Raw genomic sequence first — 12,718 nt, 5'->3', positions numbered from 1 at the left:
TGACCGCTCATACTCCTCACGCAACGCAGGCGCCAGGCTTCGTGATACTGCTGGCATAATTAAACGCAAGACTGAATAGGATGAGAAGTCTGGGCGTCTCGGTCTTCGGATTCGAAAGAGACGGTGTCATCACACCCTACAACCTCAAGACTCCACACTCGAAGGTTCAGCTATTGGTCAAGGCATCTCAGTTCTCTTAAGTAAGTCGGACATAGAGAATCTATTGAAAGCTATCCATATATCTATCAATCGCCCAATATCGGTTCGTAACTTAACAAGAGATCGAGAGACTATTGGTTGAGACAGATGTCGATCCATAGGAGGCTGTTAGCCTTGATGTAACATATTGAGCCGTCCCTTAAATACTTTTGCCGGTGGCTTGGAGTAGAGGAACAAAGTTTCTTTGACAAGACACGGCATCACTGACAGGAGACCTCGATTCCAAGTTCTTGTGGACTTTTCATCTACAAGTCCTTGTAGTCATCATCGTAAGAACCAAGGAACAGGTTGGTGGCCGCTTTGCCAGCAATCTGCTGAGTAGCCTTCTCAATGTCAAAGAGCTGAACATCCTCAAGCTTGAGACTAAGGCGAGAGTCGATTCCGTAGACAACGTTGGCAAGGAAGTTGTAGATGACACCAGATGCGGTCCTGTAAGTAAAGGACACCTCAGCCGAGACGCGGTTGATGGTAGACTCGAAGAAGTTCTTCTTGAACTCGTAGCTGCGCATGGAAGCGGTTGATCCAGGGCTTCCACCGACCAAAGGGTTGAGGTGAAACGTGGTGACTTTGCTGGTGGTATCGACGACGGCCTCGAGGATGAACTTGATGGCGCCGTTGAAGATGACGTTGCCACCTTTGAGGGTGATGGTGAAGAGGTTCTTGCGCTTGGAGGGGGGAAGCTGGCGGACGGCCAGCTCGGTGTTGGGAGCCACTTCCTTGTCCGAGTCGCTTCGTTCAAGGATCTCAACGGCAGTCTCGTCGGAGGCAGCGCGAGTGAGAAGCTCGTCGGAAGACGAGGGACTGGAGAGATCACGCGTTTCCACAACGAAGTCACGCTCAGCCAAGTCGACGGTTTGAACGTCGGTGGGAAGAGCCATGGCCACAGAGGCCAAGGCCACGGCGGTGAAGATGGATGCAGAGAAGCGCATGTTGAAAGATTGTAGGATGGTCAGATTCAAATGATTGTGTGTTCAAGGAATGAGAGACTGTGGTGATGAGGTGGGAAAAGTTCATTCCTGTCAGCAGAAGAGGCCCCTTTTAAGGCCTGGAGCCAGTCGGCGACAACTTCAACAGAACTCTCTCAACTCACGATGATGAAGCATTTCCTACGTGAAGCTGTGAAAAGTTCCAGACATGCCGAGGCACCCTCACTATCGGCTCCAAATGGAATGAGTCTAGAAAGCGGTTCGTTGTAAGTTCAAGTTCATGAATCTAGGTTTTTTATTCATAGCATTAGCCTTCTCTAACCCGTATTAAGCATTTAGGCAATTCAGTATATCTCTAGCTGTATAACTCGTATGCACAGGTCAACTTACCTTTAGGGAAAACCCTACGTGGTAAGACGAACGTTTTCGAACAACGCTAGACAAAGCTTAAACCAGTATACCTCAGGTCTCGGCTGGACCGAGATAACGAGCACAAACAGTATAGCTCGTTTTTAGGTTTCTGAGAAGTTGACAACAGGCGGTAACTTCTCTCAAAAGCCGTAGGAAAGTATCTCATCGGGGTTTAAGTGCCTCCTTGACCAGCCTAGGAAGGCGGCCGAAATTGCATGCTGCATTGAAGTCAAAGGATGCGATGAACAATACACACTTAGCCTGTTCGTGTTCATTTAATATGTTTTCATTGTCAGTTGACTCATATGCTTAAGTTCTAGCTAGGAAGGTATTCAGCGAGTTTTCCTTCCTCGTCCTCGGTTGCCAAATTATTGCAGAGCCACTAGAATGATGCTACGCCAAAAGTGGATTAAGCAAGGCGATTTTTGAAGGCCAAGATGAGGCGAAAGAAACTTACAGAAGGACTTCTATACTACGAGCTAGCTTACCAGCTCAGATTGCAAGATGCGCGTAGAAGTAAGATCGATCTGAATGCTCAAACGGCCTCAGTACGGCTTCATCTGGAGGTTAAAGATTTGTATATAAGTCCCATGATTCTGTCTCTCGAAACGTTCGCATACCTAGATCTTTAACAGAACATCCTGCACATATTACAACACACCTCCAGTCTAACTCTGATCACTCACTTCCACCTTTGTGTTTGCAGACCAGGTCACCAGACAATCATACAACATCGTCCAAGGTTCCAACAGTAAGTAGATAGTTCCTCCATCTCTTGAGACCCAGTTTAACATATGCACAGTGCAGTTCAGCTCTCTCACCTTCGCCGTCCTCCTCTGCGCGGCTTCGGGCACTCTTGCCCAGAACCAGCCAAAGGACAAGTACAAGTGCTATGTGCCTTTCGATACTTGCAGCAAGCCCATCCCGGCTGAGCTGAAGGCTTCGATGGCCAAGGAATTCGGTGCCCGCAGCGAATGCCGACTGACGGAAGTTGTCTACTACGGCGCCCCCGACGCCGCGATTGAGGGCGTGTACTGCGAGCCTGGTCCCGTTCGTAGCATGGGCGGGCTGTTCCAATACTCCGTCGGGCGCGTTTCTACCGTTTGCCATTCAAAGTGCGAGATCTGGGGCTAGACACACATGAGCATTTACGGTGTCCGAAATCATCAGGTTCACTTGCGGTGTTGAGATGGCTTTGTGGTTTAGGATAGATGGTCCGAATTCAATGTTATTTGCCTCCATATTCTTTCCAGACTGTTTAGAAATCGTTGGGCATTTTTTGTGATCATGTCTTACTTGAGATTGCCGTGTTGGCCACCAGTCGTTGATCTCGAGTGGTCTGGTCCGTCGCTCCAGGCGTTGTACAGGGCCATCAAATGCTTTACGTGAGTCATGAGGTGCATGATGTTGATGGTGTAAACGTGTATAAGCTTTGAAATAAGCATTCGCCAAGCAACTTCTCAGCGTCATCTGGTAGCTTTCCACCGTCCCGACAAATAAGATACAAGATAGAGCTTCAATTTGTCCCAAGCTCGCATTTCTCTTTCACAAAACCCTCATGCCACACACCAAAAAGATTGAAGTATCAGCTATAGGACTTTCAAGAAGATGCGCAACTCAATATCAGCGACCATTATGAGGTATTCCGGCTGGGGAATTGCAAAGGGACATGGATTCATTCAGGCGGCATTTGGTAAACTGAATAAAGGTAGTGATCCCAAAATCGCATGCTAGAACGCCCTCTCTTTGTGGCTCCCACCATGGCTGTCGTCTTGATAACCAACCCATAAACCTCTGGAGAGCCCATCGGGTGACCTAGACTCTAGAAATCGGTCGAAGCGGAGATCGACTCCCACTCATCAAGAAGAGCCATGGTGCCCTTGCATTTCTCGCGAATGACTGCGAGACAGTCAGTGCCCAGAGCCAGCCTTTGAGGGATCTCACGGCCCTCAGCAAGTCCAGACTTGGTCAGAACATCCACGACCACCCGCGCACCCTTCATCGGGTCACCAGGCTGGTTGTTGTCGACAGTCTCCAACAGCTTCCTGACTTGGCCCGCAGTGCTCTCGGTATACGCATGGACAGACTGCTCAACCTTGATGCGGGCGCCGGGATTCAGAAATCCGGTGCGGAGGTAGCCCGGCTCAAGGATGCAGACGTCAATACCAAACGGCTTCAGCTCGTCGTGGAAGCCTTCGGTGAGCAGGCTGACGGCAGCTTTTGTAGAGCAGTACATGGCAAAAGCCGGGCCGCTCTTCCAGCTGCCGAGACTGCCAATGTTGATAACGGCACCGAAGCGCTGGGCGCGGAGGTGGGGAGCAACTGCGCGGGAGACCTTGAGAGTGCCGAGGACGTTGGTGTTGTACTGGTCAAAGACTTCCTTAGCATTGGCCTCCTCGATGGTGCCTTCGAGAATGTAGCCGGCGGAGTTGATGACGTGCGTCACTTTGCCGTGAAGGGCGAAGGCCTTGTTGACCGTCTCTGTGATGGTGGCCTCGGTGGCGGTGACGTCCAGGGGGAGAATATCAGCGCCTGCGGAGGCAAGGTCAGAAAGCTTGGCTGTATTGCGGGCGGTTGCAATGACGCGGTGGTCGCGAGAAAGAGCTTCTTTGGCGATGGCAAGTCCGAATCCTGAAGAGGCGCCAGTGATGAACCAGACTGGGGAATCCATTGTGAATGTGAAGTTTTATGGTTTCAGTAGTAAGGGGGAATTCGATGGAGTATCAAAGGTGATGAAGATTTGTAAAGATTTATATTGTGATCAAGAAAGATGTTGTTAATGTTCTAATTGGTCGATGACAATGAGCCACAGAACCTCAATAGAAGCAGAAACATTCTGTCTCTTATAGCCCGTTCATCTGAATATCTCAAGTATTCTTCGATTATTCTGTCACCGAGAGAGGGCAATCATCCTCCTGCATGTCAGATCCATAGAACTCGACCATCACTCAAGCCACTCGGCGATAGAGGCACGGCAGTGGCCTATCAACGACCTGTACGACGCGGAGATTAGGGTCAATAGGTCCATGCCAAGTGATGCCAAAGGTTCCATACCGCAAGGCCTTTTGCTAGTCCAACTTGAGGGCTTAGACTGTGATCAATGATCAAGCGATGTTTCCGTGATGGTCTTCAGTGTAAGTGACGTTAGGTGTTAACGCCGACGGATTTGTGGAGAACATGCCGACCATCGGGGATAGGCGATGTGGTCCATCCGTTGGAGATTGGAGTGCATAGGTGGTCATGGACTAAGGCTAAGACTAGGTCCTTCGATGATTGGACCTCGTTGTCAGCCAGCCTTTTGCGAGCTGATGTTGATCAGATACCTTGAAGAATGTTTGCGACGACGGCTTGGCCTTGCGTGCCGGTGTCGTGTGTCAAGTGTAATGTTGACAACCCAAACCCCGGAATTCCTCTAGCGTTTCCCAGGCGGCGTGCGGAGCGGTGGATCTGGCTCCGTGGGTGGAGCCTCCCTCGGCATATTTCCACCTCGACCACTCTATGCCCCGACCACTCGGCGGGGACCTCGTGGGACCTGAGTCGCATTGCATCTCAGGGTCTTTGACAGAACACATTTCTCCCCGCCCAACATGGCGGCGGTCGCAACCTGAACAAATTGCGCAAAGAGAAGCCGTCGGGCGCTTACCTATCGAACAATCCAGAATCACGTCCCAGAGCAGCATGAGACTGCTGCGCCCGACCTGGCCGCCGTCACCACAATGGGTCTTCTAAACTCCCTCCCGAAGCTACCCCTCGTCGGGTCGATCCTCATAGTCCTCTGCTCGCTCTTCACCCCCACGACCGCCTACACCGAACTGGGCGACGAGGCCCTTCGCGCGATCCCCTCGGGTGGCGACGGTTTCAACATCGACACCGGCGCGCTACTGGCCCCCATCCTCATCCCCCGCGTCCCCGGCACCCCGGGCTCGCTCAAGGTGCAGCAACACTTTGTCGACTTCTTCCGCGCCAACCTGCCCGAGTGGATTATTGATTGGCACAACTCAACGTCCAAGACGCCCGCGACCGGAGATAAGGAGATACCCTTTACGAATCTCATCTTCCGCCGCGACCCTCCGTGGGCCAAGGGCGGAGACGTCGAGTATCTGACGCTCGTCGCGCACTATGACAGTTTGTACCACCCGGAAGGGTTCATTGGGGCGATTGACAGTGCAGCGCCTTGCGCGATGCTGCTGCACGCGGCGAGGAACATTGAAGAGGCTCTGGTAAAGAAGTGGAAGGCGATGGAGGCCTCGGGTGACGCTGGGAGCGGGCTCGAAGAGGAGAAGGGAGTCCAGATCATTCTGCTTGACGGAGAGGAGGCGTGGGTGTCATGGACTGACACGGATTCGCTCTATGGAGCCAGGTATGTTGGTTGAACCTTTGCATGACTAGTATGTCTGTCTAACGTCCTCTAGGGCGCTCGCCAAGAGCTGGGAAGACTCCGTTCACCCTGATGGCCTATACAAGACTCCTCTTTCGTCCATTAGCCTCTTCCTTCTCATCGATCTCCTGGGCGCCCCTAATCCCCGGATACCATCTTACTTCCCTTCCACCCACTGGGCCTATAAGAAGATGGCAAAGATTGAACATCGCATGCGCCAACTAGATGTCCTCGAAACCAAGCCGAAACACCCATTCCTGACGGATCGGAACAAAGAGAAGGTCGGCTTCGGCGGTGGTTATGTTCTGGATGACCATGTGCCGTTCTTGCAGCGGGGTGTCGAGATCCTGCACATTATCCCCACGCCGTTCCCTGACGTGTGGCATAAGATTGAGGATGACGGTGCCCACCTAGACCTGCCAACAGTACGGGACTGGGCGCGTATCCTGACGGTTTTCGCGGCAGAGTGGATGGAGTTGGACGAGCACCTGCCCAAGCAGATAGAGGGTGAGGCTGCTAGCGAGTCTAGCGACGTCAAAGACGAACTATGATTTTTGCCGTTCGAAGCGATGCATGTAGACCGTATACTTAGATAGCGCTTTGGTTTCGAGATCTCATCGTAACAAGTTCGTTGCATGGCCTTGAACAGGCAGCGTGTCATTTTCCACTTCAATATGTCTTCAATGGGAGATTCGCTGCAACAAGATCACCTATTGTTTACTTTGAATAAGCGAGCATCAGCCATCGTACCTATATCAGATTACAGACCTCAAGGCTGATCCAATGGTAATTTCTCCTGAAAGTGTCGAAGGTATTCGAGGTAATCAATGCGTGAGAATAGAAGGCCGTTGTCTGTACTGTGCAGGAGACTGTGCTAACAACGATTGCACAGTCTGCAGGGTCCCGCTATAGATGGACCGTGCACCGTCGGTAGTTCGTAATGGACACGAAAGCTGTCCATAAGTGAACTGCCTGTGATGTGAAGCTCCCAAGCTCAAGCTAAAGCTGCCACAGACAAGCACCTTCAGCAGCACAATGCGATTCCTCAACTCCCTGACGCCAGCCCTCGCGCTGTTCGCGGCCGGTGCCGCGCAGGCCGCCTCATCATGGGGATTCGACAGTGCCACCGTCTCAATCACTGGCAAGGGCAAGGATGCCACCAAGGAGAAGTAAGTTACGCTTTCTGGAAGCTCTGGTGGGAAGGAGGAAACAAGGAAGCCTTGGTGCAAGAGAACCTCAATTGCTGACGAATTGCCCGCCCAACAGGTTGAGCGCGACCTCTCCCCTCAAGACTGCCCTCTCTCTGGGAGCCAAGGATACTCTCAAGGTCATCTTGACGGCCAAGGAGGGCGACAAGGCCAAGCGCCCGCACCAGGCCTTCCTGATCCTCAAGGAGACCGAGTCTGGCCTCGAGGCCCCCTTCCCCCTTGAGCTCAAGGACACCGGCCGCGGCGTCGTCGACATTGTACGTTCCCCCATTCTTCTCTGAATCTTCAATGGCAAAGCAACAAGGCTAATTCTCATGGACTACAACAGGCCCATAAGGACCTCCCCGTCCAGCTCCTCCTCGCCAACGAGCCCCTCAAGGCCAGCATCGTCATCGGCTCCTTCGGCGCCACCAAGGCCCTCGAAACCACCCTCTTCGACGTTTCCGTGGCCCGCGACGCCAGCGCCGCCGCCCCGACCTACGACGCTCCCCTCCGCTACGGCAAGCAGCCTGAGATCAGCCACATCTTCCGCGAGGACCCCCGCAGCCCTCCCAAGATCATCTCGCTGGCCTTTGTCATTGCCGTTCTGGCCACGATTCCCGTTCTTCTCATTGGTGTAAGTAGTCGTCCCTCTCATGTTTCTTTTTCCAATTGGAAAGGACCAGTGTGTCCTGTAACATTGGGATGTTACATTGACTGACATCCCCATCCTGTAGTGGCTCACTCTCGGCGCCAATGTCAACCACATCCAAAAGGCCCTCGGCGCCGCGCCTCTCTCCCACGTCGCATTCTTCGGATCCATCGTTGCCATGGAGGGCGTCTTCTTCATGTACTACAGCGCCTGGACCCTCTTCCAGACCCTGCCTGCCGTCGCCATCGTCGCGACCTCCATCTTCCTGAGCGGCACCAAGGCCCTCGGCGAGGTCCAGAGCCGTCGTCTCTCCGGTCAGCGGTAAATGACGTGCTCGTAGGAGTACTGCATTTTCTCAAAGAACAAAGCACGACCATCCACAGAAGTTTGGGTGAGAGGCAAGCCAGCGGGCAAACGCCATAAGGCTGCTTGCCAGCTCATACAATGCCTTGCCAGGGTAAAGGTTCTAGGTCTTGGCACAAAAGTTAAGGGAGCTAAGATGGGGTATGGAGGAAAGATAAAGCCCCAATTGTACATCAGCATTCGTCACGACAGCATCCGAGCATCTGTGAATTAGACAAAGACCAAGAGTCAAATAAAAACGGTGATTTCGAATCAGAAAGATGATATGCAGGCCGTCTAAAGGTATCCTAACGCCGCGCTCGCTCTACCTCATTGCACAAAGGAAACCGTACTAGGCATTTAAGCCTTCTGTCCCTGCTTCTCATCACCATTCCCCAAAACCTCCACACTCCGACTCGCCTCATTCCTAACACTAACAGACGAAGGTCCAGCAACAGAGTACGCAGGCGGCGGCACATCATCCCCCGTAGAAGCCCGCCTCCTCTCCCCAACGCCCTCCTCTTGAGCAGAAGACGGCCCGGCGCGGGAGATGTTGTTGCTGTTGTTGCCGCCGCTGAAGTATCCCTGCTGCTGCTGCTGTTGATAAGGCCCAGCAGCAACACCCATGAACCCAGCAGTATCATACCCATACCGTCCCCTTCTCCCACCGCGCTGCTGCGCCCTCATGGCGTAGATGACGGCTTTCCGCTCGTCTCTCGCGGCCCTGCGCTCGCGCTTGGCCTCGCGGCCTTTGCCGAAGGGGAGGGCGACTTTGCAGATGCCGCAGGGCTGGCCGTCAGGCCCGGTGTGGTTGTGGCCCTCGTGGAGACCGGTGACGGCGGAATCGGGGGCACCGGGGGCCGCACCGGGGGCTGTGACGGGGGATTGGTTGTTGTGGTTGTGGCTGTAGGGGTTCCGGCCGGCGGCGGCGTGGACTACGGTTGAGACGAGGCCGGTGATGAGACCCATTGTGTGGTGTGTTTACTTTCGAAGTTGAAGTTGAGGCTAAGAACTCTTAAGGTTTGGTAAAACCAATTGATGTTGTTGTTGAGTTATTGAACTGATGGATAGTAGATGGAGATGTGTTGAAATGCTTCAATAATATATCTAGATGTGTTGGTCTATCCGAGACAAAGAGCCTTGAAGTTTGCTGTTCGATGCTTGATGATGATGCTTGGTGATGCTTGATGCTTCCGATGCCCAAATACCAAACCCCAAACCGTCAGGAACCCTCCCAGCCTTTATACCGTATTCCCTCCACGGACAATAACAAGCAAGAGGGGGGACAAACACCCATCATCCCCATCTCGATTTCCACAAGCCCACACCGACGGCCTCCAAGCTTCTTCCCCCATTGGGAAACCGATTCGAAAGCGTTCCCCAAAGCCCAGGAGGCGCACGGCGTTCTGGCGTAGCGTCCAGCAGCGAATCTCCTGCCAAGCCACGGCAGCCATGTGGGGCAGTCCCGGCACCGTCCTGCCGGATCCGCCCAAGTCAACCACTCGAAGCAGCCCTCGCGAGCCCCGGGCCTCTTTCGATCAAAGGTGCGAGGTGTTACTTAGCCTCCTGCGCTCCTTAAACTCCTAGATGGATGGCTGAGCAGCCACGCCATGGAGCTGCTGCGTGATGAGAGGGGGGGATGTAAGCATGTCAGCATCTTTCGCACTCGGCTAAGCGACCAATGATGGCTGGGTCGGTACGTTCTTAGCGTAGTCAGGTACGGCGCAGCAGTCGTAGTCTTGATAGCGTCCCGTGGGTAAGACATCCTGGAAAGTAAGGTAGCAGGGTAGGATGAATGGTGCTTCATCGAGCACGGTGTCTCCGGTGGAGCAAACAAGCATTCTCGACCACGATGCTATGAAATGCGAATGCGGAGAAACGAGAAGATAGAGCAGGAGTGTTCAAAAGGAAGGCCGGCGTAACCGGCCGGCGGCTATGCCATGCGTGCGTACATACAGGAAAGGACTTCTTCGTCTATACTCGTAGGCCAAAAAGGGCAAATAGCTAAGTACCTTAGGTAGCCAAAACTCACATCATGCATATCTTCATCGTCGTCTCTCCTGCCGCTATGAGTCGTAAGTTCCATTGGACGCCGCTACGAGCTCCCACCAGGCCCGCATCAAAGCCATTCCGCCGTTCTGCGTCTCCGGAGTCCTACCCCGGCCGCGGTCGTTCGGGTCGCCGGTCGCTGCTGTCGTCTTTATATACCGGTCGGATCCTTCCTCGTTCACTCCGTGAGATCCCTGTCGGCCAGAACCCCCCAGAACCTGCTGTCCAGAGTGTTCCTCGTCACTGACCAGGACGTAGCTCCTTTTCTGCTTCTTGAGCGCCTTGCCGTTAGGAGCCCAAACCTTGTCCGGGTTACCATGGGCCCAAACGCCGTCATCAGGCAACCCGTAGTTGCGGTAATCGGTCACGTTGGGTGCGCCGTGTGGAATACCGTCCGTCTGCATTGTCGGCGCGGTTTTCAGGAAAATGCCTGCTCCCCACCACGTACCGAACCGACCTTCCCTATCCTTAGTCAACAAGGCCGCTTTGGCATTGTGCTCAACCCATTTCAGATAGGCCTGGCAGGCCGATGCGTGGGTCACCTTGACCTGGTCGTACGCTTTTGCGTTAACAGTCATGCCGCGCTCAACAATGGCAGCGTCGAGTGGCTGGCAAAATGTTACAAAATGATGGAAGAAGATGCCCTTGAAGGTTTGCCCGTCCTGAGAGCAAGTCGCGCTAGCGTCGCAGGTTTCTTCCATGACGCCTCCTCGGCCCAGGCCTCGCCAGGGAGGCAAGTAGCCCGGAGGGAGCTCTGACAGGTCATCAACTGGCTGGTTGAGCCTCAAATCCCAGCCTGAGGCCTTGACGACGTTTTGAATCAGCCTGTGCCCATCTTCCAAGTAAGAAGCACTGCCTGTGGCGGCAAATAGGCCTCTTTGACCAGTCAAGAGCACCCCCTGGTTATACGTGAAGACAGCTTCACTGCGTTGATCACACTTAGTGTTGCCCGGTTTGGACCTATCAACGTGATAGCCATCAACATAGAGGCCGGCATGGTTGGTCATGTTGACGCCAGTGAGCCATCTGTAGCCTTCGATGGCAGCGGCGAGGTACTTGGGCTCTCGCGTGGCCTCTACACCACTGGCGCGGTTGATCCATGGCGTGGTGTTGTTATCACCAGGGAACCAGAGGTACATTGAGATCGAGGCCGCAATCCAGAGTTCGTTCGTGATGGCGTTTTTGTAGGGCTCCAACCTCGGGTTCCAGTTCATACCGCCGTCGCAGAGTCGTGTATCCCACCCCTTAGATCCAAGGTCCCAGAAGATTCTAGCTCGGTGAGCAAACGAGGGTATCCAGTATTGCCCATGCCAGGGCCCGTTTGCCAAAGCATCTCCCAGGCCCGGCGTTGCGCTCTCGTTGAGGCCGTCCCGGTGATAGAAGAGCTCTGAATGTATGTCAATAAACTTGATGGCATCGATCCAACCAAGGACAACCCAAAGAATATCGTCAAAAGCCTATGTGCTTGTCAGCATGCGCTGCTTCGGGCTAACGTTGATGGGGGCCGGAGACACACCTGATGGCGGATCGCAACGTCGTCCTGGCCAAAATATGAGGCCACTAGTTGAGTGAAGAAGGTATCAATGAGGTTTCTTTTGGCTCCCTTATCACCACTGCCTCCGAAATCGAGTACGGCCAATGCTTGCGAAAGCGAAGTCAACGATCCAGACAACATTGTTTCCATGACGGCCGCAGTCCAGTCGATGGCTTCGGGCCATGTTCCCTGATCCGATACGAAGAAGTCATGTTGCATTACAGTAAGAGCTTCAAAGGTGGCCTCGAGCGGCTCGTCTTTGGCTTTGGCCGTATAAGCGGTAGCTTTCCTTTCAACCTGCGGGTTTTCTAAAAAGCTCGTGGGCTGTTTCGGTTCGCAATCGGTCGGAGGCTGGGTTTCGGCATAGAAGATGGGGCAAGACGTCTTGGGCGCATTCGGAGTCGCAACAAGGGCTGTTGCGCACGAAGCCAGTGCAAGCCCTGAGAGGCAAGCCTCGGGTAGTCGGAGGATTGATCGAACCATGATGGAAGAATTGGTATCAAAATACAAGGATAAGACAGCTCGGTGTATGGTGGCGAGCAATCAGCTCTGGAAAAGGCCGCTCATGTATAGAAGCGCTCTGCCATGTTCAGAAGGACTTCGCAATCGCCGAGGCGGGATTTCAGTGATGATAATATGCACAATGAATAGGCGAACTTGAAGAGAGAGGGCACGCGACGAGGGAAGATGCGAAGGGACGATGCGATGCAAGCAGCAACACGGGAAGCAGGCCAGTGGAAAAGCTGGGGAAGAGCAAGACAAACGGCGGCCGGGCGAACCGCGGGAAGGAAGCGAGCGATGGCGCAGGGCTCTTTGGCGATGGGCGGCCCAGAGTCGAGGGCCAAGCCAAGCCCGTTTTCGCAGGAGAACCTTGGAAAAAAAAAGATCCACCTGCACGAGGCAGATGGACCCCTCAGAGTCCCCTCAAGACTCTAGTGGTCGCAGAATGGCGCACCGAGAGGTCACAGAACTGACAGAAGTGGGTGGTGCAAGCGGTGCGTGGTGGTCACCTCCCCTCCT

At 53.8% G+C, this 12,718-nt stretch overlaps 7 protein-coding genes across 7 annotated transcripts; 3 read left to right on the top strand and 4 right to left on the bottom strand.

Annotated features, from left to right (window-relative positions):
• Nucleotide 1: 1 nt before the first annotated feature.
• BDP55DRAFT_649827 (uncharacterized protein) lies at nucleotides 2-1,422 on the bottom strand. Its single transcript, XM_060573937.1, has one exon. The coding sequence runs from the start codon at nucleotides 1,146-1,148 to the stop codon at nucleotides 465-467; it is 684 nt and encodes a 227-aa protein (XP_060433861.1). The 5' UTR covers nucleotides 1,149-1,422; the 3' UTR covers nucleotides 2-464.
• Nucleotides 1,423-1,993: 571 nt separating this feature from the next.
• BDP55DRAFT_627863 (uncharacterized protein) lies at nucleotides 1,994-2,690 on the top strand (the record flags this gene model as incomplete). The annotated part of the gene is made up of 3 exons (XM_060571815.1): nucleotides 1,994-2,104; nucleotides 2,224-2,307; nucleotides 2,364-2,690. The coding sequence occupies 3 exons, from the start codon at nucleotides 1,994-1,996 to the stop codon at nucleotides 2,688-2,690; spliced, it is 522 nt and encodes a 173-aa protein (XP_060433860.1).
• Nucleotides 2,691-3,378: 688 nt separating this feature from the next.
• Nucleotides 3,379-4,227, bottom strand: BDP55DRAFT_544172 (short chain dehydrogenase; the record flags this gene model as incomplete). Its single annotated transcript, XM_060568463.1, has 1 exon — nucleotides 3,379-4,227. The coding sequence occupies one exon, from the start codon at nucleotides 4,225-4,227 to the stop codon at nucleotides 3,379-3,381; it is 849 nt and encodes a 282-aa protein (XP_060433859.1).
• Nucleotides 4,228-5,272: 1,045 nt separating this feature from the next.
• On the top strand, nucleotides 5,273-6,485 carry BDP55DRAFT_544280 (peptidase family M28; the record flags this gene model as incomplete). The annotated part of the gene is made up of 2 exons (XM_060568467.1): nucleotides 5,273-5,916; nucleotides 5,969-6,485. 2 exons carry the CDS (start codon nucleotides 5,273-5,275, stop codon nucleotides 6,483-6,485), a joined length of 1,161 nt encoding a protein of 386 aa, XP_060433858.1.
• Nucleotides 6,486-6,860: 375 nt separating this feature from the next.
• BDP55DRAFT_711756 (Dolichyl-diphosphooligosaccharide--protein glycosyltransferase subunit Swp1) lies at nucleotides 6,861-8,404 on the top strand. The gene is made up of 4 exons (XM_060578190.1): nucleotides 6,861-7,103; nucleotides 7,201-7,399; nucleotides 7,471-7,758; nucleotides 7,859-8,404. The coding sequence occupies exons 1-4, from the start codon at nucleotides 6,970-6,972 to the stop codon at nucleotides 8,096-8,098; spliced, it is 861 nt and encodes a 286-aa protein (XP_060433857.1). The 5' UTR covers nucleotides 6,861-6,969; the 3' UTR covers nucleotides 8,099-8,404.
• Nucleotides 8,405-9,312, bottom strand: BDP55DRAFT_649822 (uncharacterized protein). Its single transcript, XM_060573936.1, has one exon. It carries the CDS (start codon nucleotides 9,082-9,084, stop codon nucleotides 8,476-8,478), a length of 609 nt encoding a protein of 202 aa, XP_060433856.1. The 5' UTR covers nucleotides 9,085-9,312; the 3' UTR covers nucleotides 8,405-8,475.
• An 869-nt stretch (nucleotides 9,313-10,181) lies between these two features.
• Nucleotides 10,182-12,181, bottom strand: BDP55DRAFT_724745 (glycosyl hydrolase; the record flags this gene model as incomplete). The annotated part of the gene is made up of 2 exons (XM_060578928.1): nucleotides 10,182-11,621; nucleotides 11,681-12,181. The coding sequence occupies 2 exons, from the start codon at nucleotides 12,179-12,181 to the stop codon at nucleotides 10,182-10,184; spliced, it is 1,941 nt and encodes a 646-aa protein (XP_060433855.1).
• Nucleotides 12,182-12,718: the final 537 nt, after the last annotated feature.

The sequence above is a fragment of the Colletotrichum godetiae genome (assembly GCF_030913485.1).
Source record: "Colletotrichum godetiae strain CBS 193.32 chromosome Unknown BDP55scaffold_6, whole genome shotgun sequence".
NCBI classification, from domain to species: domain Eukaryota; kingdom Fungi; phylum Ascomycota; class Sordariomycetes; order Glomerellales; family Glomerellaceae; genus Colletotrichum; species Colletotrichum godetiae.
The sequence above is the reverse complement of the archived record's forward strand: the minus strand, read 5'-3'. Positions and strand labels throughout refer to the sequence as shown.